At 43.4% G+C, this 23,857-nt stretch overlaps 2 protein-coding genes across 2 annotated transcripts in view; both read right to left on the minus strand.

Moving 5' to 3' along the window:
* Nucleotides 1–11,192, minus strand: part of traf4a (tnf receptor-associated factor 4a) — a 33,983-nt gene extending 22,791 nt beyond the window's left edge. Inside the window, exon 1 of the mRNA XM_035622744.2 lies at nucleotides 9,790–11,192. Coding sequence (XP_035478637.1) covers nucleotides 9,790–9,932 — 143 coding nt within the window. The 5' untranslated portion in view covers nucleotides 9,933–11,192. The remainder of the gene's footprint in view (nucleotides 1–9,789) is intronic.
* A 149-nt stretch (nucleotides 11,193–11,341) lies between these two features.
* nek8 (NIMA-related kinase 8) lies at nucleotides 11,342–22,511 on the minus strand. The gene is made up of 15 exons (XM_035622743.2): nucleotides 22,417–22,511; nucleotides 20,887–21,092; nucleotides 19,879–20,111; nucleotides 19,640–19,771; nucleotides 18,955–19,163; nucleotides 18,751–18,830; nucleotides 18,462–18,646; nucleotides 17,884–18,031; nucleotides 17,376–17,452; nucleotides 16,411–16,528; nucleotides 16,101–16,251; nucleotides 15,523–15,686; nucleotides 15,140–15,292; nucleotides 14,169–14,327; nucleotides 11,342–12,872 (listed from the first exon to the last, which is right to left on the minus strand). The coding sequence occupies exons 1-15, from the start codon at nucleotides 22,461–22,463 to the stop codon at nucleotides 12,844–12,846; spliced, it is 2,091 nt and encodes a 696-aa protein (XP_035478636.1). The 5' UTR covers nucleotides 22,464–22,511; the 3' UTR covers nucleotides 11,342–12,843.
* Between the last annotated feature and the right edge of the window lie 1,346 nt (nucleotides 22,512–23,857).

A 23,857-nucleotide genomic window follows, 5' to 3' on the forward strand; every position in this document is an offset into this window, starting at 1 on the left:
GATTGTCTAATCTGAGTGACTAATATTTCCAATCCTTTGCAGTACTAATCTGTAACATCTGTAACCAAAAAAGTGGTAAGTAGGCAATGTTTTGTATATTTGATTTGAAGGTTAGCTGATAATGAAAGAGCATTTTCTGTCAACCGGCTAGTTAGCTGATCGGCACTAATCGTGGGCCTCCCTTGGGCAAAGACGTTTGACAAAGATCGGAATAATAAAAAGCATCCTGCTGGAATAATTTCTGTGGGAGTCTGAACATGTGTGTGTGTGTGTGTGTGCGTGTTGCTGCACACATATGCACACTGGGTCTGTCGGCTCCCTAGTCGGTTCAGTGACCTGTGCACAGGACAAACAGATTGGAGGGGTGGGGCGGGGCGGGGTGCGGGGCAATTAGTGCAATAGCAAGCAAGAGCACAGACACAGTCAGCCTGAGCACTGAAATGGTTTTGAACTGTGTCTCATACCATAAAACATCTGCAGTTGAATCCTAAACTGGTCATTTCACAGCCCCACGTCAAGTCTTCACTTCAAACCTCGGGAGGGTCTCACGTGGTTTTGTGCTGGTGACAGGCAGCGAGCATGTATTAGTTATGATAAACATACCTTTATCCAAACTCTTTCACATAGCATGCATACCCGGGCACGCGTAGGCACTGGCCATGCTTCTCATCCGGGCCAACTGGCTGCGGTCCAGCAGCAGGGCTGGGTTTGGCGGCTGGGTCCCGGCACGCTGGCTGTGTCAGGGGCAAGGTGCCTCGCTGCATAGCTGGAATGTTTTCCCAAAAGGCTGGGAGATTCATTTTAAAGGAGCACTTATAGAGGAGGGCAAGTTGAGGCATGTCTATAACCCGCTCTCATTGGCCGCAGCACACATTCACTGCTGCTCAATTCAGATGATCAGAGCTCACATTTAGCACTCATTAGATTATTACAAATCAAATGAACGCCCTGCAAGTTCAGACTTCCATCACCTGTATAACTTATTATCATTGTCATTAGAACAATAACTGAAAATGTGCCTATGGAATTCCCCAGAGCCCAAGCTGACATATTTCAATGTTTTGTCAGTAACTTGTGGCTAATGGTGGCAAACTTGACGTTATGAAATCTAATAATGCTACCATTACAGGAATTCTACCATTATCACATATTGTAACTGTCAATTGTGGCCAAAGCGCTTGCTGTTTAGCAAACATTACATAACTTAAAATAATCCATTAATCAAATCTTCCCAGCTCTAATTTTACCCCTTAATTGGCTGCAGGGCCTGTCTCCATAATGTGCTTACGTCCATTAAATTCCTTAACAAACATGCAATTAATAAAATCACCAAACACTAAATTGACACACAGTGACTCTGGGAGTTTTGGGGCCCTCGCTGCGCTGGGGAGCCTCTCCCGTTTAGTAATCCAGCTTTGAGAGTTCAGCTCTTCACATGTAACATGAAGTCAAACGGTAATTGCAGTAATTTGAAGTTGTTCTCTGCGAGTGACTCAGGTGAGTGGCAGTTGAGTCCTGTCTCTCAGACTTTTCCCTAGACCACAAACTGCCTTTTACACGGTTTTCTATCGCAAAACAGTGAGCGTGGTCACTGATTTAGGCAAACAGTTGTGGTTTACGTACTGTAGAAGTTAACGAGATTCATTGAGAGAGCGCAAAAATGAGCACTAAGGATGTGTTCTTTTCTAAAGCTGTTGAACTGTCAAGGCTGTTTTGCTCACGAATCGAATTAAATCACTTTCAGGAGCCGACTGTCAACAAATAAACTCCCTTGCAGCCGACGTGACCTGTAAGTGACACGACGACAGACTAAACATCTCCGTGAGGAAATCATTGGTGGAAGAATTACCCAGATCTTTTACGAAGGTTAAAGTACTAAAACTTTATTACAAGTAGAAGCCCTGCATTGGAAATGATATGACTGATGGATTAAACGTGTGAACGGCATTTTGCTTCTGTGGTTGGGTTTGAAGTGGAGATGATTTTTAACTGGTTTGAATAATGAGCTTTTGACTCAGGATTCATATCCTGACTATTTCCTTGAACAACTGATTGATTGGTTTGTAAAAAATCTGAATATAGTCAGAACAATCTGTCACCATTATTTTTATTATTTATTTTATTATTCAACTGAGAAACCAGCAGGTGATTTACCTCCAAATCTGTGCAGTACGGTACTTTACATTCAACCACTGGAGAAAATCCGCCTAAGAATTCAAAGCACCCCGCCATCTTCTCTTCATATCCATGCACACAGCGAGTCACAATACGAGACTCGCAATAACGTCTCGTCTGCAGCTGTGTGAAATGGTCAGGACACTTTCTCCCAGCGATGTCATCATCACAGCTGCATCTCCAAAGCCTCTCAGCTTCCTCCCCGGAGGCGCGCCGCAATTACCTTATCCTGAAACAGGCCGGCCGACATCTATCTGTCTGTCCCTGGGGTGACAGACGGACGCGGCGCTGTGGAAACGCTTAAAGAACAAACGCCTGGCAGCTAATCCAAAAATTACAGGAGCAAGAGTATTAAGAAAAGAAAGATCCCTCTGCAAAAAAAAATATTCATATTCATATTTACTGCCTTTTGTTTTCTTGCCAAGACTTTTATTTTAAAAGTCCATTATTTCCTATTCTTTTCTTTCGCGTTTCCCTGAAAGAATCATGTTGTTTGATGCTAATGGCAAGAATAATTCCTGGTTGTATTTTTGCTGAGTTATTTTTTTTGTCGTTGATTATTATTGAATGATGCTGAATTGTATGTGCGTTTGTTTGTAGACACGTTTCACATTTTGCGGGTTTACTTCACCTGCTATGCACTGAATGAAAGAATCAAGGCCGTGTTACAAATGACTGGAAGTGCACCAACTGGAAGATCACGCTCCCGTTTTAACAGAAACCTCTTGAAAACTGCAGTTTTAGTTCTTTCCTTTTTTTTCAGGCTGGCTTTCAATGCTTTCCAAACACAGGTAATTACTGGGTATTGGATGTCAACATCCTTTTCCTTATACTCAAAAGACCCAACAACATTGTGACTTGGGGTCGTTTCCTGTTGTTCCTGTTTGGATTACATTCTCTGACTCATTTTGGGTACAGCTACCGTAATGTGCATCAAAGCTGAAAGCCTCATACAGGACCAATCTCTTATTCTTGTCTTGAATGTCTCTCTCATACAGTGAATTTGTCAGGTTCAGAAAAAAGTTTCTCACTTCAGAAAAAAGTGTGTAAATGACCTGCGTATGATGAATGCCACCTCATATTACGGCGAGCGTGCACGTGGATAGCAAATTAGCATAATTAACAGCTTCATGATACCATATAAGGCTGCACTTGCACCTGCCCCATGAAAACAGTACAAACAGAAAACAGTAAAGAGAAGAAGAACTTTGTATATTCAGAGATTAAAGTCAGTTCAGAGAAGCATTTACGGCACAGGGACCTGCAGTGCCTTGTCACCTGTTCGTCACTATACGTCTGTCTAGGACTTAGAATATATTTTGGTTTCTACTGAACCAAAATCCATGTGTACAAGTTCATATTTTGAATGAAATACTTCAGCAGCATTAGTGTTACAATGCCTTTGCCGCAGTATCTGTACTTAATGCGCCAATAGCAGAGGTAAACATCCACGTTAAACTTTAAAGATCAGAGATTTTTCGTGTAGTCATCAATCAATCGGTCTCAAAGTCCAGGAGTGTGATGAGGTGTAAAGTTCAGGAATGTGCAGGAAATAGCTGACGGCACAGTGTCACAGAGGTAAAGTCTCTGGACTTGACAGGTGCTGAATATCATGGAAGCGCAGAGAATAGAGCAACGACTCTTCTTCTCTCACTAACGCTGCTGTATCTCACAGCGTTTATTTCCCCCTCTCTCTCTCTCTCTCTCCTCTGAGTGAGTGGCTCCTTCTATGCATTGATGTGTTCAAATTTACTGTGCCGTTTCCAGCTCTGTCAGCCCAAGTCCATCAGCTGACAGGCAGCCTCAGTGCGCAGCTCTGAGAGGCCTTCACAGAGCCCAAAGTGCAGAGCGGAGAGGGCCTGAGGGCTTTCAGACCGCTAGACACAGCGTCTCTCTGTGTGCAGCTCACTGACCACTGTTGTCGCCAGGGGAGGAAGATGACTCCCCGGATCTGGACCCAGGATGCCTTCGGACACCTGCAGGAGGTACTGTGAATGTCCCTGTGATGCGGCCGAGGGACGGAAAATGCTAATGGACACACAGTCATTCATCGGCCATCCGTGGCATCGGGCCCATTCAAGATACAGATACCCAGTGAGAAACAAAGCCCCAGCTGCCTCCAGTGCCACACTGACGCACAACATTGGGCACCAATGCAACACGGCTCCATTTAGCCCCTAAAGAAACGTCCCGTCACAGCGGCCAAAGTGGCGCTCTATACGTCCCATCTGGACGGCCACACTCACAATGGACAGAAGTGGATTCATCGTGTGTTGAGAACCGCCGCTATAGAGAACCATGTGCTGAAAGAGCCAAGCATGTCTCTGATCACATCTGTGCTTTAGGAGTCCAACTTGTGAAAAACTCGCCTTTTACCAAAGGTTTCTACAAGTCACTGTTATGGTCAATAAATAATTTGATAATTCAGTGAGTGCAAACAACTTCTGTGCTCCATAAAGGACATTTGTCTTTTCATCAATGTAAACGAAAAGGTCAACCTTTTGAGATATGTGCCTGTTTACCCTCTTGCAGTGTTAGATGAGAAACTTGTGTCCGATGAATATGAATCTTACAGCCAGTTAGATTAGCTTAGCATGAAAAATGCTAAGTGGATTCTATCACTTATTCTACTTATCATGAAGTGGCATAAATTTTTCTTCCACTACACTAAACCCACACCCTCGAATAAGACACACAGTTCCTGGTGGAAGACGAGGACGAAAGGGAGGAATGTGTTTGGCTAATGTACTTATGATGCTGGCGACTGTGCACCAGGATATTCAGACCATAAAAGCGTGGGAGAGCGCTGCAGAAAAAAGCGAGTATCACCTACATCACTGAGGAGAGAGAGAGAGAAAAAAAAGTGCACTACACACAGAAGATGTGTCAACGTTAAAATGAATCACAGCACATTCCAAAAAAAACTATAACTAAAAACAAAGCCCACTCCCTTGCTTTTGGACAGTGAATAATTGAGCGGCAAAGAAACTCTCATATTAGCCCACTTTGGAGGCCCTGGTGACTCTGGATAAGTGAGCAGTTGCACCATATACGACTACGCGGAGGGCCTGTAGGAAGACGCTCCCGAGCCGAACAAACCAATTACACCCCTGTCAAGGCCGCGGCACAGCACTGCATCATGCACAGAGACACCGCTGTCACATTGCATGGCATTACTCTGGCTCAGTAGACCCCGGGCCGATGAGCCATGAGGCCTGGCATGTGTGGCACGACTATAAGCCCTACTTAGCCCTCACACAGTGAAGAAAATTGTGTTGCATACCATTAAGTGTTTTTCTTCTCTTTTTTTTTTTTTTTAAAGAGGCAGTGTTGCGAAAACACAGGCCGGCCCGGTTCGTCACACGCTGAACTGTTGCGGCATGTGACTCATATTTGATTGCGGAGGGTGTTAAAGCTGCAGGGCAGGGCTCTCCTGCAGAGCGGGGGCAGCCTCCAGGACTGCCGCTGCCGCCGCTGCAGAGCACTACACACATTCCTGCCAGGGGCGGGAACGCAGCCCATTGGCATCACATGACAACACGCATGCGGACCCGGGGGGACACACCAGCTCTTTCCGGTGCTCGGACATGGCGAAGTGGAAACAATTCATGTGATTCCACGGGTCCCACTCGGGCACAATTCATTTTTGACGTCCCATGAAGTGAAATTGCAGGATTAACCCCTTTCTCAAATCATTTGGTATTTAAACCCCCCTCATTTTACATAGTATATGAAGCATTAATAAAAGTTTAATCAACTGTCAATGAAGCTATGGTTTATTTCAATATAGTAGCATAGAGGTGTCTAAACATTTTTTTCACTCACAAATATTTCAGATAATCAGACTGTTGTTGCATCGCGGTGCGAGAGATCACGTTGCTCCTCACTGAGACAACTTGTTGCTGCAGTGGTCGCTTTAGATGAGATTCCCTGCTCCTCTTCCTCGAGAAGAATCGAGTCTAAATAAACGGTTTAGATCGGCAGAGTGACGATATTTCGGCGTCTCCTCCTCCTTCGGCCACGCTGAGAGGCTGCAGCCCGAGTGGACCGGCTGCATCGTCACCTCTTTCATTAACTGAGTGTGCCGGCCGGGGCCAGCGTCAGCTCTCTTGGCCATCGAGCGCATTCATTTTTTTTTTCTTTCCGTGAGGAGAGTTCAAGTTTATTGAGGCTGACAGACAGTCGTTAGCTAATGCTTCGGCCCTTTGTGCAACCGGGTTGATCTTTTTGCTGTAATAATGGAAGGCTGTGAAACATCCAGCCAGCCAAGTCGGTCCACTTTCACACTGACAGCTTTGTCACCGGCTCCAGATCTTGCTGCTCTGTTGCAACAAGCCATAGAGGAATGTCACTGCACTGCTTCATTGTTAATGATCCTCTCTCAAGACCCAGTCAGCGCTGAATTAAAATGCTACCTTCCTGTTAACACTTCACCTCTCGCACTCAGCATTTGAAAGCAGCAAATAAATGGATTATAACATCCTGTGATGCAATTTTTTATGCAGACGAAGGGGCCTTTTAAATAGAATATAAATATTAGTTGTATTATTACTGTATTGTCATTATATCATCAAGTCTGCAACTGCAAGCTGGATGGTTGGATTTGGCTGCAGCATCTTTACCAGAATAAAAGGTTAAAACGATGCAACCAGTCAAAAGGGGGTTTTCACAACCTGGCAACCTAAAAGCTTGTATTACTAATGATTTTTAGAGAATCTGAAAACTTTTGTAGATGATTTATCAGCCATTAATAAAGCAATTAGATACCATTTAGATAGCCCTCGGAGCATAATTTGCTTCAAAGTGGTACTTATATTAGAGGCAACTATTATAAAGTGGTATATAAAGTGTAAATCTCATCCATCTCTTAGATAATCCTCCAGCTGTTCAGATCTGCACTGACACATCCTGACCCAAAACAGAAGCACGCGATTACTCAACCAAAAACTTTTATAAGTTGGGAAACTTTGGTTAGAGTCAGTCAGTCTGTGGGAGTGAAGAAGAAGACGGCGTGAACCGGAGGACGAACACGGAGGTGGGCAGGAGGAGGCAGACAAAGCGTCGGGACAAACTCACTGATCAGCAAGTGAGCGCTGTTCCTCCCTCGCTCCCGCTTTGTTCGTCTGACGTTCTGCTTTCCAGCCAGATGCTTTTCGCTGCCTCCCTAATGAGCCAAGAGGAGGCTTCGTGATGACTCAAGTATACACAGCAGGAACTCACGACAAAGTGTATTCACAGCATTAATCCACATCTCCACATCTCCACCTCCCTCCCGTCTCCCTTCTCTGACATGAGAGAGGTTGAGAGCATAAAACATTGATCTGAGATACCCCACGATTCCGTCAGATTCTCTGCCGTACTGATGGCAAGTGTTGTTTTATGCGGCTGTGAGTTTCCCTCAGGGTGTCTTCAAGTTTCACCAAGTAAAACTGAAGGACTTTTTAAGATGTTTTTCTGTCTTTGTTATAGTTAAATTGCAGTAAGACGCGATTTTGCAACTGAAAGAAAACTGCAGACTGAGCAGCAGAAACAAAGCAAACCAAGAAACCACAGCATTTTTAATGTCTCATAAAACTGAATTTAACAACTAAAAAGTCTATGTTTAACATACATTCAAGAGTTTTAAGGCTTTGAAGAGACAGACACATGAGCTCAAAACATGTTGTCGTTGAAACTGCTGACAGTCGGCTTCTCCAGAAAAGGTGAGCCAACAGCAAGTTTCTGTTTAATCTGATTCGTTTCGAAGGAATCACTGAATCTGCGATACGGATTACACAACACAACTAAACTAAAAGTAAATATCCAGTTTCATTCGCAACATATGAATGAAATACAGGTGAGGCTGCGACTATTAATATTTGTTACAAAATAATCTGCTGATTGTTTTCTCGATTGCCTAATTAGCTGATCTACAATAACTCAGAAATGTTGTTTTACCTGATCTGAAAGTAATGCTTTCACATTGTATTTTTTTTTTTAATCCTTTGTTTTTCTCTTGTCAGACGATGGCTGCAGTAAAATGTAAAAAGTGAAGTAAACTTTTTGAATATACTAATGTGAGTGGATGGACGAAGAACACCAGTCCTCAAGTGTGCGGATTTAAGATTATTGGGACAAGAGATTCAGAGAAAAACGCCTAATCAGAGCCAGAGTTAAGCTCTTTGCCCCATTGATGAATGTCGCATTACTCTCATTAGAGAAGAATCAAAAGACACATGTGGTCGGTTACTCTAGCCATGGCCGGATTAACTTTCAATGGGGGCCTTGGGGCAAACGTTTGTTGTTGGGCCCCCTGCTGCCCTCCACTGAACATGGCAGATTCATCAGGCATCCACAAACTGTAGAGCTGAAATGATTAGATGAAGAACTGATTACTTCACTTGTTCCAGTGTCTCAAATGTGTTTTACTTGTACGTGACACAGAAAAGACATGAACCCATTGGATAAAATACAACTTGACAACAAATGAGCTCAGTATAAACCTAAACATCAAAAGTAGATTTTGATGCAGAGTCTCCACAAGGAGATGGAGGGGATGGAACAACCGTCAAATTCTGTGCTGTGCTTCAGCGGAGCTAATTTCTAGCAAATATGCGATTAATCAAATTACATAGAGAGAACATAAGACTTTTGTGGCCCCTGGGCTGCTTTGCCCAGTTGGTGACCCCGCCTCGACTCCGTCCAACAGAAGGTTACTTTCATGACAACGTGACGCTTACAGCACAAAAAGCCTGCATGTATGCTCAAAACGCAACTTCTAGATTTGCAGCGTGCCCCGATTTGCTTTGAACACGAGATTGAATACAATTGCACGATGCATATATAGTGGTCACCTTTCCTCTGACTGTCCCATCATCAAAGCTCAAAGCTAAAACAAAGACTTTCTTTAACACAGACATCAATGTCCAGTCGATTAGGAGGTGAGTTGGGGGTCTGACTGCTGACCTCAGAGCGAAAGGTCCCTCAGAGCAGCAGCAGCACCCCCCCCCCAACACACACACACACACACACACACACACACACACACACACAACCTCATTGCCCCTCAGCGCCACAACTCATGAAAACTCAGCCACCCTGGGGCCAAGGCACAGACAGGATGAGGAGGCAGGGGCCCTCTGCAGGACACAGGCACCACAGCATGAAAGATTTTGTTTTGAAGAAAAAAAAAGAAAAAGGCACTAAATGGGAATTTGCACCATTTCAAGCCTCGGGGTTTTTTTTTCTTGGACTCATGCATCCTTTGGTCAGAACAACAACAACAAAAAACACCTCATCGACAACAACAACAAAAAGTGTCTGCGTGACGGAGGAGAAAAGCTTTGTTTTCCGTGCACATGCAGAGACGGTGTCGAGGAGCAGACACCTGATGGGGGCCGGGACTCAGGCGCAGCTCGCCAGGCCTCACGGTGTGTTGCTGTGCGCCAGTGGCGCGCCACACGACAAACGAATGTTCACCCCCACAGATGAAAGGTGAGCAGGACACACCTACACATGCTCCATGTACTGTCCCTCGACCGAAACTAGACAAGGCTGCAGGCTCCGGTATCGGAGGTGGATCTGTCTCTTCTGTACACACACACACACACACACACACACACACACACACTGTACCTTAGGAATTCTTGCAGACAGGTGTCACAGAAGCGGTGTCCGCAGGTAGACACTTGCACCGGCTCCCGCATCGCCTTGCTGCAGAGCGGACACTGGAACCGTCTCTTTGGCTTCTCCAGGAACTTGTAATCGAACCCGGGCATCGCGGCGGGTTCCGTGGATGCGCGTCGGGCCTCCGGCTGCAGGTTAGAGGTGTTGGCGTCCCTCGGATCCTGCCTCCGCGAAACAGGGGGGCGGCTGTGGAGCTGCGGCGGCGGCGGCGCCGGTTTAAGCCGACGAGACGTGCATACCGCCGACGCGACGGGGCTCCTTCAGAGGCTGCGAGTCCTCCCCCGGCTCTCGCGCTCCTGCAGCTCGGCGACCGATGGCCGCGAAAAGGCGCAGGACGAGACGGCGGAGTCCAGGCAGCGCTGCGGAGATGATGGCAGGTTCGTCCTGATCGCCCCCCCCGCCTCGCCTCCCTGTCGGTGAGCTCGGGCTTGTTGTTGTGGCACAGTGCTGCTGTGGCCCTCTCGCCTTGTCCTCCTCCTCCGTGGATGCAGTACTGACACTCTGAACACAATGCCGAACCCCTCCGTCTGTTTAGGTGCACCGAGTCCCGCCTCCTCCTCCGCCTCCTCGCGGGAGGAGTCAAGAAGCTGAAACGCTGCTCACACCATTTTATCCCCCTGATCTCTCTTTATGGATCTTTAATTGGGCTTTTGTCCTGCAGCAGTGGCCTCTCGTGTTTATTTTTCCTGGCTCACACTTCATATACATTCATTGTTTATTTCCCGAGTAAAACCCTGGTTTCCATTGGTGAGCACACTACAACTGGACTTGCCTTCAGAAATAATAAAACGGGTACAGTCTTAATTACTGAAATTTAGAAGTGGAGGGTTTTGTTGTGAAGATTTGAATAAAATCAATATATTCGAAAAATGTCCAATTAGCCTCACGCAGAAGCCTACAGTGTAGAAGGTGACAGACGCCCCCTGGTGGCAAAGTGAGCACACACAATGATGGGTTACAGTATTTTTCATTCTCTTGATTGTTGTTATTTAATAATAAATTCTGTCTGCATACATACGATGGAAATAAATACTGATATGAGTTACAATACTGACGAAAGAATATCCCTTTTGACATTGGAAATAAAAAGTATATCCTCATGCTTGGATCAGATTTCACCTGTTGTATTGCCACAAGATTACATCATCATTACATCATCGCCCAAGACAACAATAGCAAATGATCTATGTCGTCCTTAAAGATCTGAACTCGTCTTGAATAAGCAATAATTATTAGAATCGTAATAAATATACTAAAAAATGCATTAGAATTTGATATAAAACGTTCTCTTTCAGAATACGTCTCAGCGTCTCTAATTGAATTACTACTACTATGAAACGTCCTCTGATCTAACATACACTAATATACACACATAATAGGATATAATATACCCAAGATTTACCACAGGGTTTTTTCTAAAAATCTGATTCTCCAGCAAACAGAGAAAATCATTAACACTTAATATTGTTGTGGTAGGTGATAACAACAACACTCAAAAGAATGTTATTATAAAAATACATTATTTATTACAAATATTCACTTTTTGGCTCCAGTTATAGTAAGGGCTGTGACTAAATACTACCTTGGAGTATTTAGACTTCACTTGAGTATTTCCCTTTCATGGTACACAATATTCAGTCATACTTACTGTACACACTTTTTACTCCACTAATTTCATTTGGCATCTTAAGTTACTTTGCAGATTCAAATCAATAATGCAAAAATACTACCATGATGTAGTATCATGGGTTAAGTACTTCAAATTAGCCTCGCCATTACCAGCTGCAACATAAGTGATACTTACATATGAATTACATGAGGATTTATGATTCTATTCTCTGATTTTATTTATGCATTTTATACTCTATGATGTATTTTTGAGTGTGCATTTTTTCCTTTTTCTCTGGTCCATGATTGCCTGAGCTCGCCAAGACAATTTCAATCAACTTTGTTGATATGGCAACAGTATATGATTTGACTACTTCTTCTGCTCGGCACATGTGGGCCTTTTGCTTTGGCAGTTTTCTTTTCTCAACAGTCTTTGGTCGACATATAATCACAGTTTACACAATTATATATACAATCTTATTTAAAATATCACTCATTATTTACTGTATAGTGCACTATATTATACTGTGTCCAGAGTGACCATGTACGTGCCCTCAAAGATTCAGACAAAAAAAGTACTTCCTACTAACACTCCCACAAACCAGGTGTTCACTTTTATTAACAAATGTAAATACCACAATGTAGATGATTCATAAGTGTCTGAAATCGGGGTTTACTTATCACTACAGCCTGAGGAATAGTGAACGAGGAAATGAGGGAGTGATTTCAGACAAGTCTTGTTTTAGTCTAACCCTCTGCAACACGTCGTTATTTGGTCTGAACACTGCTGTCGAGTTACAAATGTATGGCAGAGTTAATCCAATAAAGCACAATGTGACCACTGACGGCGTGATCAAGATTAACGTGTTTGGTTCATTTGACTGATAAACTCTAAAGTGGCTTCTTTCTTTTAGTTTCTGTGCATTGTATTATCACATTCATCGGCTGCTTAAGAGCGCTTGAACCAGTTTGACCTTTCATGGTGTCATGGTTTCGTGGCTTATCATGTCACGTGAGAAAGGACAATAGTTAACCGCATGTGACATGGCTAAAAGTCTTCCTGCAATCCAGCTTCAACAACAGTGTTACAACATCTCTTTTAACCAACCTGCTGTGAGGTACACCCGCTGCAACCGTCAGGTTTTGAACTTTTATGTGTTTTGCTCCACGATAGACACGGAACGAAGCAGAAACATTCATCCCTGAAAAGAAAAACAGAGATCGAGAAGAAAGACCAAGTGAAAATCTGAGGCACCGGCAGCAGTAGGAAACGGAATCTTTCAAATGCAGCGCCCGCTTGGCCTCTGGGAGGAGACAGAAGAAGCTGTCAGCTCACGCAACCGCTGGACTCAGTGACGACCGCTGAACGGGTGTGGGTTTGATTCCAGGACAAAATCATCTCGGGACAGGTTCCTCAAGCAAAGCTGAAACAGGAGAGGGAGCATAGGGGCAAGAGTAGAATGTCAATTAACCAATTAGTTGACTCTAACAACTCTTTTAGTTATTTTACATTTTATCAGATGTGAAGATTTGCTTAATGTCTTCATTATATATAGGGAAACTTCTTCAAAGAATCTTTTGGACTGTTGGTTGGATAAAACAAGGAATATAAAGACGATTTATTAATTTACAGCAGATAATAAGAAATAAAGAAACTATGCTGCAGCCTTTCCGCATGTACAAAATAATGTACATACTACTGTCATATACATATACCGTCATAAATAAATTTGCCAATAATGAGGTTGATAGTTCCTGATGGTTAGACAAACAGGATAATATACTGTTTACACCTGGTGAGCGGTTTTGTCTGGTTATATAGGGAAACTCTTTGTAACAGTGCCCTGCAGAAAAATACAAAAACAATGGGACTCTTTTTATTTCATGTATTTTTTGACTTAATTTGAGACAGGATGTTGATAAGACCCAGCTGTTGAGGCTTAAGCTTTAATTCTTTGAAAAAAAGCATTTCTGATTGACGGAGCTATGTTTATATATATTAGTTTTAGGTTTGTTTTTATTTACTTCATGTCCCTCAGGAGGTTTGTCCTTCTGTTAGTAATGTCCATTTCCTACTTAATTATAAATAAAATATGTGTATTGAGTGCTCAAGTAACTGCCCGTCAATAAAAATTATCTGTTTCAGATTCAGGAATATATATATAGCTATCACATACTGTAGACTCTATTAAGGACCTCTATTAGTTGATCCTCTATGGTGGTTGATGTTGATCACATGGTTCCAGTCAGAGGAAACATTCAAACAGCAGCCCTGCAGCCCGTAGCATGGATTACTAACATCTCTGTTACTTATTAAATTGTGGTGCAGTTTAATCTCCCCTAAATCTGCAGCTATTTTCAATTTGGACAGCAGAGGGATGATTTAATCCCACCTTCACTGTTTGATTATCTTTTTTTCAATTTATATCAGGACTACTGTAGAGGAGAGAGGTACAAGCTCCTGAATGAATGTCCTCTCAGTAAGAGGTCTGTGGCCACGTGATTCAGTTCAGTCTTAAACCAATATCCACCATGAAAGAATTGGACCAATCAAGTTTCAATTAGGCTGAAAGGAACTAGTTTGTTTATGGTAACAGGTCCATTGTTAACTGCAAAAAAACCTTTCTGAGGGAATCTTGTCTCAGGTCTTAATTATTCTCTCTGTTCCACATCCCAACATTTCACAGTTTGTTAACAAAGAGTAATAAGCTAAATATTACGTTTCACTGCCAGCAGAGTGTTGCCATGACAACAAGCCACCGATGTCACCGTGAACGGGTGGGTCTCGTCCAGCTGCACCGCCCTCGGTATCCCAGAATCCCCCTCTTTTCTGCCGAGGCGGCCGCGGGCCCCCTTTCCCCAGGTGTACACCTCCCCGTCTGTGAAAGAGAAGAGGGGAACTTGGAGCCGTTTGCCGTTTCTTAAACATTAATCCACACAAATGTTTAACTGATGACTCCGTCTCTCCTGCGGTGGCGGCATAATGGCTCTATCTGTAGGAAGCGGAACAAAGCTTTTCAATAACAAAGAAAACCGACAGCCATGACTGGCACTGCCGGCTTTCTCCCCAGGGAATCAAGCACTGGCACAATACGTCACTTTTACCATGTCGCCCTCGGCTTTAAGGACAAAACACACACACACACACACACACACACACACACACACACACACACACACACACACACACACACACACACACACACACACACACACACATCTGTTACCTCTTTGCCACATGTTTAAAAGACCATACCAATGGTTTCGTATGTTTAGACCATTTGCTAAAAGCCCATTAGCTAGTTTGCATGACTGCTTACCATTTTGCGACAACATGCGACAACGAGGTTTGAAAATCAAGGGACAAAATCCATCACGTGAACATCTAATCAACCTTTGTCTTTTAGTTTAAGTGGTCGCAAAGATTATGGTCGTGTGGTCACATAGTTAAAAATGCTGTGTTTTCCTCCCAAAGCTCATATATTGCACTAAAGAACTGTTTTGACTGAAGGATTGACAACGAGTAATGATAGAAATTGTCCTTTTTGAAAAAGTTTCTTTTATCAAATTTTTGGGGGAAAACGCAATCTAGGGTGAGCTACATAGCTATTTTCTGTTTATGCAAAAAAAGTGGTGGTGTGCACGGCTTTTAAATAAGCTCAAAGTATCACAAGTGGTCCCTTCTACTCACCAGCTCCAATAGCTAAGGTGAAAGCGTCTCCGCATGCAGCCATGGCGATACCCTGCAGGCCGGGTACCGGGCAGGGCACACGGCTGCTGCGACGGGAGCTGCAGCCCATCTGGCCGTGCTGGTTACTGCCAAAGGTAAAACACTGGCCCCTTTCTAGAGAAGACAGTGTGGGTGAAAGTGGTGATGAAAACCTCTTAACAAGAACATTTATGTCTATAATGACTTGACTGGTATAGGTCCGAGGAAGTTGTAAATAAAAAATAAGGAAAAATGTCCGACACTGGATTCTTTCTCCTATTTAACCCCACCATGGAATAAATCTATTTCAACAAGTCTACTGCAAATAATTTTTTTTAATGAGATGACTTGAATCATTTCTTTACCCGTGACGGCAACAGAGTGGGCCGTTCCAATGTCAATGTAAATGATCTTCTCAGTGTGGAGTGGGGCTGATTGGACGGGGGTGTACGAATGAACTTCTTCCACCTGATCCGAGGGATTCGGTTCCTCCACAGCTGCTATCCTATCTAAGCCAAGCTTGTTGAACCTGACCACAACAGAACAAAACAAAAATCCAAGTATTTATCACAGAGGCAGTTGTGTTTTATTGTTTATAATATACATCGACCTATGTTTGACCCTTTCATATCATTCTTGTTTCCTCATCTGCTACAGGAAGCTGCTGAGCCGCAGGTCGCCCGCAGATCGACACCCTGTCCTAAAGCTCTGTGTCAGCGAGGGATTAGTGATGTGAGAAAACAAAGTGTTTGTCACTTTTGGAGAATGCTGTCTCACAGGTCTCTGTTGACAATAGAAGATCACATTCTCTGAAAAACCTAAGCGAGGCAATGTCTTCTAACTACAGGTGAAACAAGGCGTATTTCCCTGCCGCTCATTAGCTCCCGTCAGTCAGTGTTTACTAACACTAATGGCCACCGTTTTAGGTAAATAAAATAATTACCTGTTGCTTCCACACGCCACTATCCTCTGCTGGGTGCTGATAATCATGGAGCAGTCAACTCCACACACAACCCTCTGGGCCTCAAATTCCACAGGTAGACACACCTGCTGTGGAGAGTTGCGGGTGTCCTGGGTGCCAAGCCCGAGGCGACCTTCCAGACACAGCGACAGAGACAGGGACTGAGACCCAGCAATCATGCTGTGCGCTGATGTGCTGCTGTCATAAATCAGCAGTGTACAAACCAACAATAAAAAGGGGAATACCAGGACAGATGGAGGGAATTCTAAAACAACCAGTTAATTTACGATACCATTGTCTCCTCTTCCCCAGGCAAATACTTCTCTTTCATTGGTCACAGCGAGAACGTGGGAAGCACCACATGACACCTGAACCAGCTCATAGCCGAGGAGGGCCTCCACTATCTTTGGCTGAGAACAAAAGCAGAGAGAGAGACGGAAAATAAATGTCATAATTTCAACGTTTCTACGACACTGTTTTTTCCTGTAGCGCAGTGGTTGATGGGTAACAATATAACTGCAGCATCCGTGGTTGGATTTAAACCTCTGTTGCCGCTCTCATTTTCTCTCTGTCACTCTATTATCAAAAAGGTCAAATGGCTGAAGAATGTCACTTTTCAATTAAATGTACCTTCCGATGTCTGTAGTTATTTGGTTTTAAGGCCAACATTTAGTACTTTCCTCACATTCCCCGACAAGAAGTGACCATAATCGCACACAGTTTTAAGCACAAATCCCTTGGGAAGATGCATGGGTGCATTAATGCACATTGTATTAGATCAACAAAGAGGCCAATGTTTTAAATTGCATGGGGTCCAGCTGCAGTATAACTTTGAATAACATACTGGAAATCCCCAGGGCATTGCGTGTAATGAAAATAATTGTATATCTGTTTACACAGTGGAGAAATACTAGAATTACACACTGATCAGTCACAACATTTGTTAGGTACACCTAGATAAAACTAGTACAGTCAAATATAGTCAAACAGCAAACCCTACCTTTATGAAGGTTGTAATATAATATAATATGTTGAACAGTTTTGATGTTTTTTTGGAGGATGTAGTGTGTGGTGCCGTTTCTTCATTGATGGTGAAGAAAATATTATTATTATACCAGCCGATGTTGTTGCAGGACTCTTTTATAAGACTGCACTAGTTTTAGTTTAGGTGTAACTAACAAACCATAACGGAGTGTACAGTGTGTTAAAATGTGAGTGCAATGTTCACATATTTTCCTTTGAATGGGAAGCATGTACCTGTGTTACATCATTGAAGTTACCGTGTCCTAGACAGCCATTGCTTCCACTTCCAAACGTCATGATGATGCCCCTGTCTGCAAATCAAAAATAAAAAGAGGGGATTAGAAGGTGTTATTTGTTGATGATTATAGGTGTATTCTTGTGTGGGCCCACAACAGACTGTGTCTAATCCCTCCTCAAAATCATGATAATCTGCACCACTACAGTGAATGTGATGAGAGAGAGAGGCAGCAAAGCTGAGAGGAAGGGTCTTAAATTCTACTTTATCTGCTTTGCAATATTGGACGCACTGACAGATTTCTAAAACACACCGACTCACAGAGCTCCACAGTTTGAGCTCAAAATTTCTAGTCAAGCATAAATAGGGCTTGTTTTTCAAGTGGATCCACACTATCTGCTAGTCTGGGGGGAAAAACAGTGTGTGAAGACAGAAAGCAGAGAATACACATTGATTTCCTATAGCTGATCTCTCCGATGGCTGTCTGAAGTGGCGCAGTCCACCAACCTGTCATGCAGGTGGTAAAGAGATCGCCACAGGACACAGACTTGATGGTGACTCCAGACTGACCCTCGAGGAAGCGAGAAATGAACTGAGGCTGCATCTGCTCCACCACACCGGGCAGACTGGCCTCACCGGATCCCACTGATGGAGCCTGCGATAGTTATGATTATTAGTTGTTGGCGTGCAGACAGATAATCAGTCTTTCCTGTAAGTGACTAAACATGTTTAAGGGGGAAATCAACCCTCTGATACATCGTTAAACACCATCAGTCTGTGATGCTCAGCGCCTTCCAGCATTTATTTTATTATTTATAACTCATGTTCCTGCATATCTGTCTCACTTATCTCTGCATCTGTTACTGAATTTATACATTTAATATATTTTCCTTTACTTAAAAAGCATCCAGAAACTGGATAATAACATGTAGCTTTCAACAAATTACTGGTGACTGTTTGCACTGTGAACTACTGGAGGGACTGCTGGGGAAGGATTTGTTATTTCTACCTCTTTCGATATTTGAATACAGCTTTGTAAAGAAATAAGATTATATATTTTGATAAATTTACATTTTCACACATACCTCCCAAGTAATGAGACGGCCCGACTTGGTGACCCCCATCTTCTGAGTGCGGCCCAGAGACACCTGCAGCACCTCGGTGTTGAGCATTGGCAGGCGTAGAGGCGCTGAGATGCCGCTTCCCCACGTGTACACCGAGGACAGGGGGAGGGAGTGCACCTTCCCTGACCCTAAACCGACTGATCCGTCTGTTTGAGTCCAAGATATGACCATTAAAATGTGCGATTAACATGCCGCAATCATTTTGGTGCAGTCAAGTTCTGTTGTCACATCATGGCATCATGTGTCTCACCTCTTGACCTGCTGGTAGGAACTCTGCCCCCTGCTCTACCATGAGCACAAGTATGCACAGTAGACAGTGGTTTCTCAATCCTGAAAAAGAAAAGCCAGAAGAGGTGTTTTCTATAGATTATTGATAAAGAAAGAACTCATTGCACAAAATATAGAAAGCTTTCCATGTTTGCTTCTCTCAAAAACCTCTGCATTAAGATCCCACCTGCGCATTTTGACATTGCCTACGTCCGTGTAGAGATTAAGCAGTGGTCTGATGCATATGGGGAGAGCCATTATCTCATTGAGCTGAGGCCGTTTGGACGGATCCAGGTTGAGCATGTTGAGGATGAGCTGTCGGAGTTCTGGACTGTACCGGTCTGAAATTGGGGCAAATGTACCGCTCATGATCTTTAGAACGAGGGCGGGTAGATTCTGAAATGCAAAATGAATGAGAACGGATAAGTTTTAAAAATGCATTAAACAAGTGCGGTAAAAATCCCCAATCCCCAAATCCTTGCTGAAGGAATAAGATTTCCATATTAGTAAATCACGGTGGAATTCGTAGTGAAGACAGATTTGAGTTTAAAGCAAAAAAGATTTGATTGAATTATTGATTTGCATTTAAATAAAAAGCTTGAGGAGTCCGCTTCACACTTAAATATGGGGCAACCTGGGGTTGTAAATATAGAATATTTAATAATAATGATATATATTTTATGTATATATATCTCCCATGGTGAACACAGATTAGCTCTGATGGTTGTTAGGACAGTTTCATTGCCTTTGCCCACAGCAATATTTTATGTATTATACATTGAATAAGGATTAAAAAATACTCTAACTAACATACACACACACACAGTATTATTTCAAGTGAGAGATTTTTGTAAAGAAAATGTTTTCAGTACCGCGGCCTCAAAGGCTCTCTTAAGGCTCGCTAGCTCATAAAGCACACAGCCCAGAGCCCAGATGTCACTCTTCTGGTTATATGGCTTCCCTTCACACAGCTCTGGAGAGATGTAGCATGGAGTCCCAACCACCTGCACAGTAAAAAAAGAAAGGACACATCAATTCCTGCTAGCACATGTAAGAATTCAACATATCAGGATGTCTACATTACACTTCCAAAACAACGGAATCAGCTCACCGTGTACGCTTTGCTCTTGCTGACAAGGATTTTGGAGATGCCAAAGTCGCCGATCTTGACGATCATCTGATGCTTGTCAAGAAGAATATTCTGAGTCTTCAGGTCCCTGTGCAGGATGAGTTTGTTGTGGACATGATACAAGGCAAGTAAGATCTGCACAAAGAAGTGGAGGATCGTGTCCTCGTCCAGCAGAGAGTTGCAGCGCTTCTGTATGTAATCAGCCAAAGTCCCACCTGCATGAAGAGAACAATAAGAAAATAATACATCATAAACATGATCTCTGTTCACTCAAAATATACTGACTCGGAGACTGATTAGGTTACTGGGTCGAGTGAAAGGCAGTGAGAGGAGGAAATCAAAGCCAAGAAGAAATAGATTTATCAGGCTTTAGTAACACAGCAGGTGCTTTTGTGGCACATGTGAAATGTTGATGTCGACATAAGAAGGAAAGAGGATCCACAAAAGAATCATTAATCCCAATAAATACATATTTGTCATTTTATTTGGTACCATGAAGCATTTTTATCACATTAAAGTCCAAGACCTACATAAAGTAGAACACTGAAAACAGCATAGCATTATAATGATAAATAATTAGAACAAAGCAATAAGACAAAATGGAAATCAAACGCTTACAAAATCACCAAATCACATCAAGTTGTTACGGTTGTTTGAACATATCTGTACCTTCATATTTCACTTTCACATGTCAAATGAATATCAAAGTGTCATTCTCTGTAATCTGTGATGCTTCCAGCCACAAATTGAGTAATCCAACAAACCCTAGAGATTACGTTTACCTTCAAAAGTAACCCAAAACTTGTGCAATCATATTGTCCCTCAAAAAAACACCACACTGACTGATATTAGGTGTTACTGTATGTAGTATGGTCTGACGAAGGAATGAAAAATGGTATAGCGCCCTACAGCACCAACCCATGGGAAAAGTGAATTGTTTGCACGATGAACAAAAGGGCGCCGTGTAATAAGATATGACAGTAAGCGTACCTGGTGCATACTCCATAGCTATCATGAGGGCCTTGTCCTCCAGGAAGTTCTCATAGTACTCGATGATATTTGGGTGGTTGAGCAGTTTGAGCACCTGACACTCGTTCTGCGCCGCCAGACGTTCGTCCCGTGACATCTGCTCCACCGGGATCTCCTTCAGGATGACAAAGGCCCCGTCACTGCGCCGGCGGCACAGGTGAACGATCCTGACAGGGGAGAAGAAGAAGAACAGTAATGTTGAGGAATTTTTCGTCTATCCTCCCTGAGAAACTCTTAAGACGAGTCTTCTCAGGCACCAAGCAAGGTCATCTCATCTATGGCAAGTCAAAACAATCAGTGAGCAGCGGAAGTCTCTCTCGAGGTGTCATATTCGCGGGGAGATGACGACATTACTCAAAGCTTAATACACTACAGAGACCGGGGATGGGCAGACTGTCTTCGGACGCGATTCACTGTGAACCTGTTGATCTGTGTAGCGAACCGGAAGTCTCATCAATATTGAGCTCTTATAATAAATACTTCTGCTTAAGACATCCACGGTGTCCGTCTTCCTGATTCAGCATCCACTCCATCAATTATTCTAATGCAGCTGGCGTCACGAACAGGATTCCAAATGATTCCATTTCAAGTAAGATGCGTATTTAGATCCATAAACAATGGAGTGGGATGGTCTCTGGTAGTTTACATTAGAAACTACTTCCACTTTAAATATTGATCAGAAACCACTGACGTGAACAACTTTTACGGTTGCCAGGTTGTGAAGGATTCTCCTCCGGACACTTTGAAGCTCCCACTATACTATATTAATGACACCTCTCCAACAGACACTTACACTTCTGGAAAAGTGCTGCAGGACATCAAAAGCAAACAATAATCCATATATACTGAAATAATAACCATTACTTCATTGTAGGCAATGTAGAGTTTGACTTTCTGTTGACTTCAAATAGATGAAATGTGCAGTTACAAAGGCTGGTCAGGCGGTAGCTTTACATTTTGGTCAAAATGATGAAGGCTGTTAATGTTTTTTTTTAGCAGATTTGTTCGTGGACTCTGGTCCAGGTGTCCTGCAGGACTTCGCCAGAAGATGCGTGGTCAGGTTTCACTGATGAACGAAGCAGCTGCACCGAGGAACAGGATTGTACACAACCTGGAAACCAGGAAGTTAGAATCGTCAACGTCTGACAACTGCTCGTTGGAGCATCGGTACACAGGAAACCAGCTGCTTTGTCCTCTCAATTTGGGAAATAAATAATAATGAAAAACCGTTATGTGCTTTTCACGCAGTTGTCATCTGTTTTATAAACTTCGTTCAAACGTCCCTTCGTTTCTCTGGTCTTTGCGGAGGGCGGTGCACATGAGCATTAGACGCGTCCCGTTACTTTTTGTCGGGGTGAAACCGAGGCCTCGCGGACTTGTAGCTGTCTTAGCAACACGCAGAACAGAGACGTGTGTGTGTGTGTGTGCGTGTGCGTGTGTGTGTGTGAAACGCAACAAAAACCAACACGTGCAGATAAACTCGGCGTTTACCCGAAAGCTCCTCTTCCGACGACTTTGATTTTCTCGTACTTCTCCATAGCTGCCGCTCGCTTCCGCCGTCTCCAGGCAACCTCACAACTACGGCAGCCAAAGAGGGACAAAGGCGAAGGGAGAAATCTCTGCTCCTCTAAACGCCAAATCCACAAAAGAGGAGGATCTTGACATTAGAGTCGACTCGAGGACGTTTAGGTTGTAGAGTTTAGAGTTCTTTGGCTGACAATCAGAAACCCCGTATATCGAATACACCCCACACTGATGCTAGCAATTATTTCAGTGAATTTCTGGTATTTTTTTGTCAAGCTTCCCCACAGGATCCATCAACCATGTCTTGTTCTGTGGCTAGTATGGCTTCTGGAATAAAACCAATCTTCCCTCAACTTAATTTACATGCATGCAATAAAGAACTAATGGTGTTAGGTAAAGGTAATCATATGAAGGGTAGTGTGGGGTTGGTTAACATCACCTTGGAATTGGTTCTTGTTTTAAGGGAAAGGCCATTTTTGCCATATATTGGATAATGTTGTTTTGCAGTGTAATTTGATTACAGGATGTATGCAACGGGTTTCATGCCTTGCTGTCACTGATGTGTGTTGTTCTAGAACATCAGTTTGTATTACTTTTATTGAGCTACATGTAACCGTTACCCCACAAGATAAAACAAATCATCAGTGAAAACTGTGAGAAACAGTGAGACACAGTGAGACAGATGAGATAAATCCAGCGTCTTGAGCTTGAACTTCAGATACTGCAGTCTTACATCCAGACGCCTGGTGATTATACAGCTCCTTCCCCTCGTCTGAGATAAGCAGGAAGGGGGCTTCACGAGCACTGCTTCGCCCTCCCTGCCAAAATGAGGATAATAAATGCCTTGTGCCGAGACAAAGCCTGCTCTGTGTGTTGCTAAAGTACATACCTCCACTATTATCATCAATCTGAAATAATGAAATATCACCCCAAACAGTGATCTGCATGTAATTGAACCTCTTCTCCAGTTTTAAATCAAGATTGGTGGGGGGGAACAAAGGGTGCAGTGGGTGGCTGAGCAAACAATGGGCGGCTCTTTCTCAGGGATATAATACCTCGACGAGGGAGCACCTCAAGGAGCCTTGCAGTTTGCGTGCCACTCCTCGGACCAGTTCAGTGACATATTTGGCCTTGTGCTTTCTTTTTTCTGTCAGCAGCAGATCTGTCTCCAGACGAGACAGTCAGTGTCCAGGAATGCATTGTGTGGGACAGTGAAACTGGTGCTCAACCCCGTGTACACTGCCGCCCTCGAGGATATGTCTTTCTGCCATTTATCTTTTCAGATTTCTCAAGACACGTGACAGGAAGCTGTGGGTGAGGTTGTTTCATCACACAGACCTTCTTTAACATACACTGATTGACCTTTTTTCATGGATGATATTATGACGTGACAACAGGAAAAACACAG

Source organism: Scophthalmus maximus, chromosome 11, assembly GCF_022379125.1.
Source record: "Scophthalmus maximus strain ysfricsl-2021 chromosome 11, ASM2237912v1, whole genome shotgun sequence".
NCBI lineage: Eukaryota > Metazoa > Chordata > Actinopteri > Pleuronectiformes > Scophthalmidae > Scophthalmus > Scophthalmus maximus.

Coding starts and splice junctions, on each gene's coding strand:
- nek8 (XM_035622743.2), bottom strand. CDS start 22,463: ATGGAGAAGTACGAGAAAATCAAAGTCGTCGGAAGAGGAGCTTTCGG. Junction 21,093..22,416: donor GTCGGAAGAGGAGCTTTCGG/GTAAACGCCGAG, acceptor CTCCCCTGTCAG/GATCGTTCACCTGTGCCGCC. Junction 15,687..16,100: donor GTGGCGTGTGGAAGCAACAG/GTAATTATTTTA, acceptor TGTTGTGGTCAG/GTTCAACAAGCTTGGCTTAG.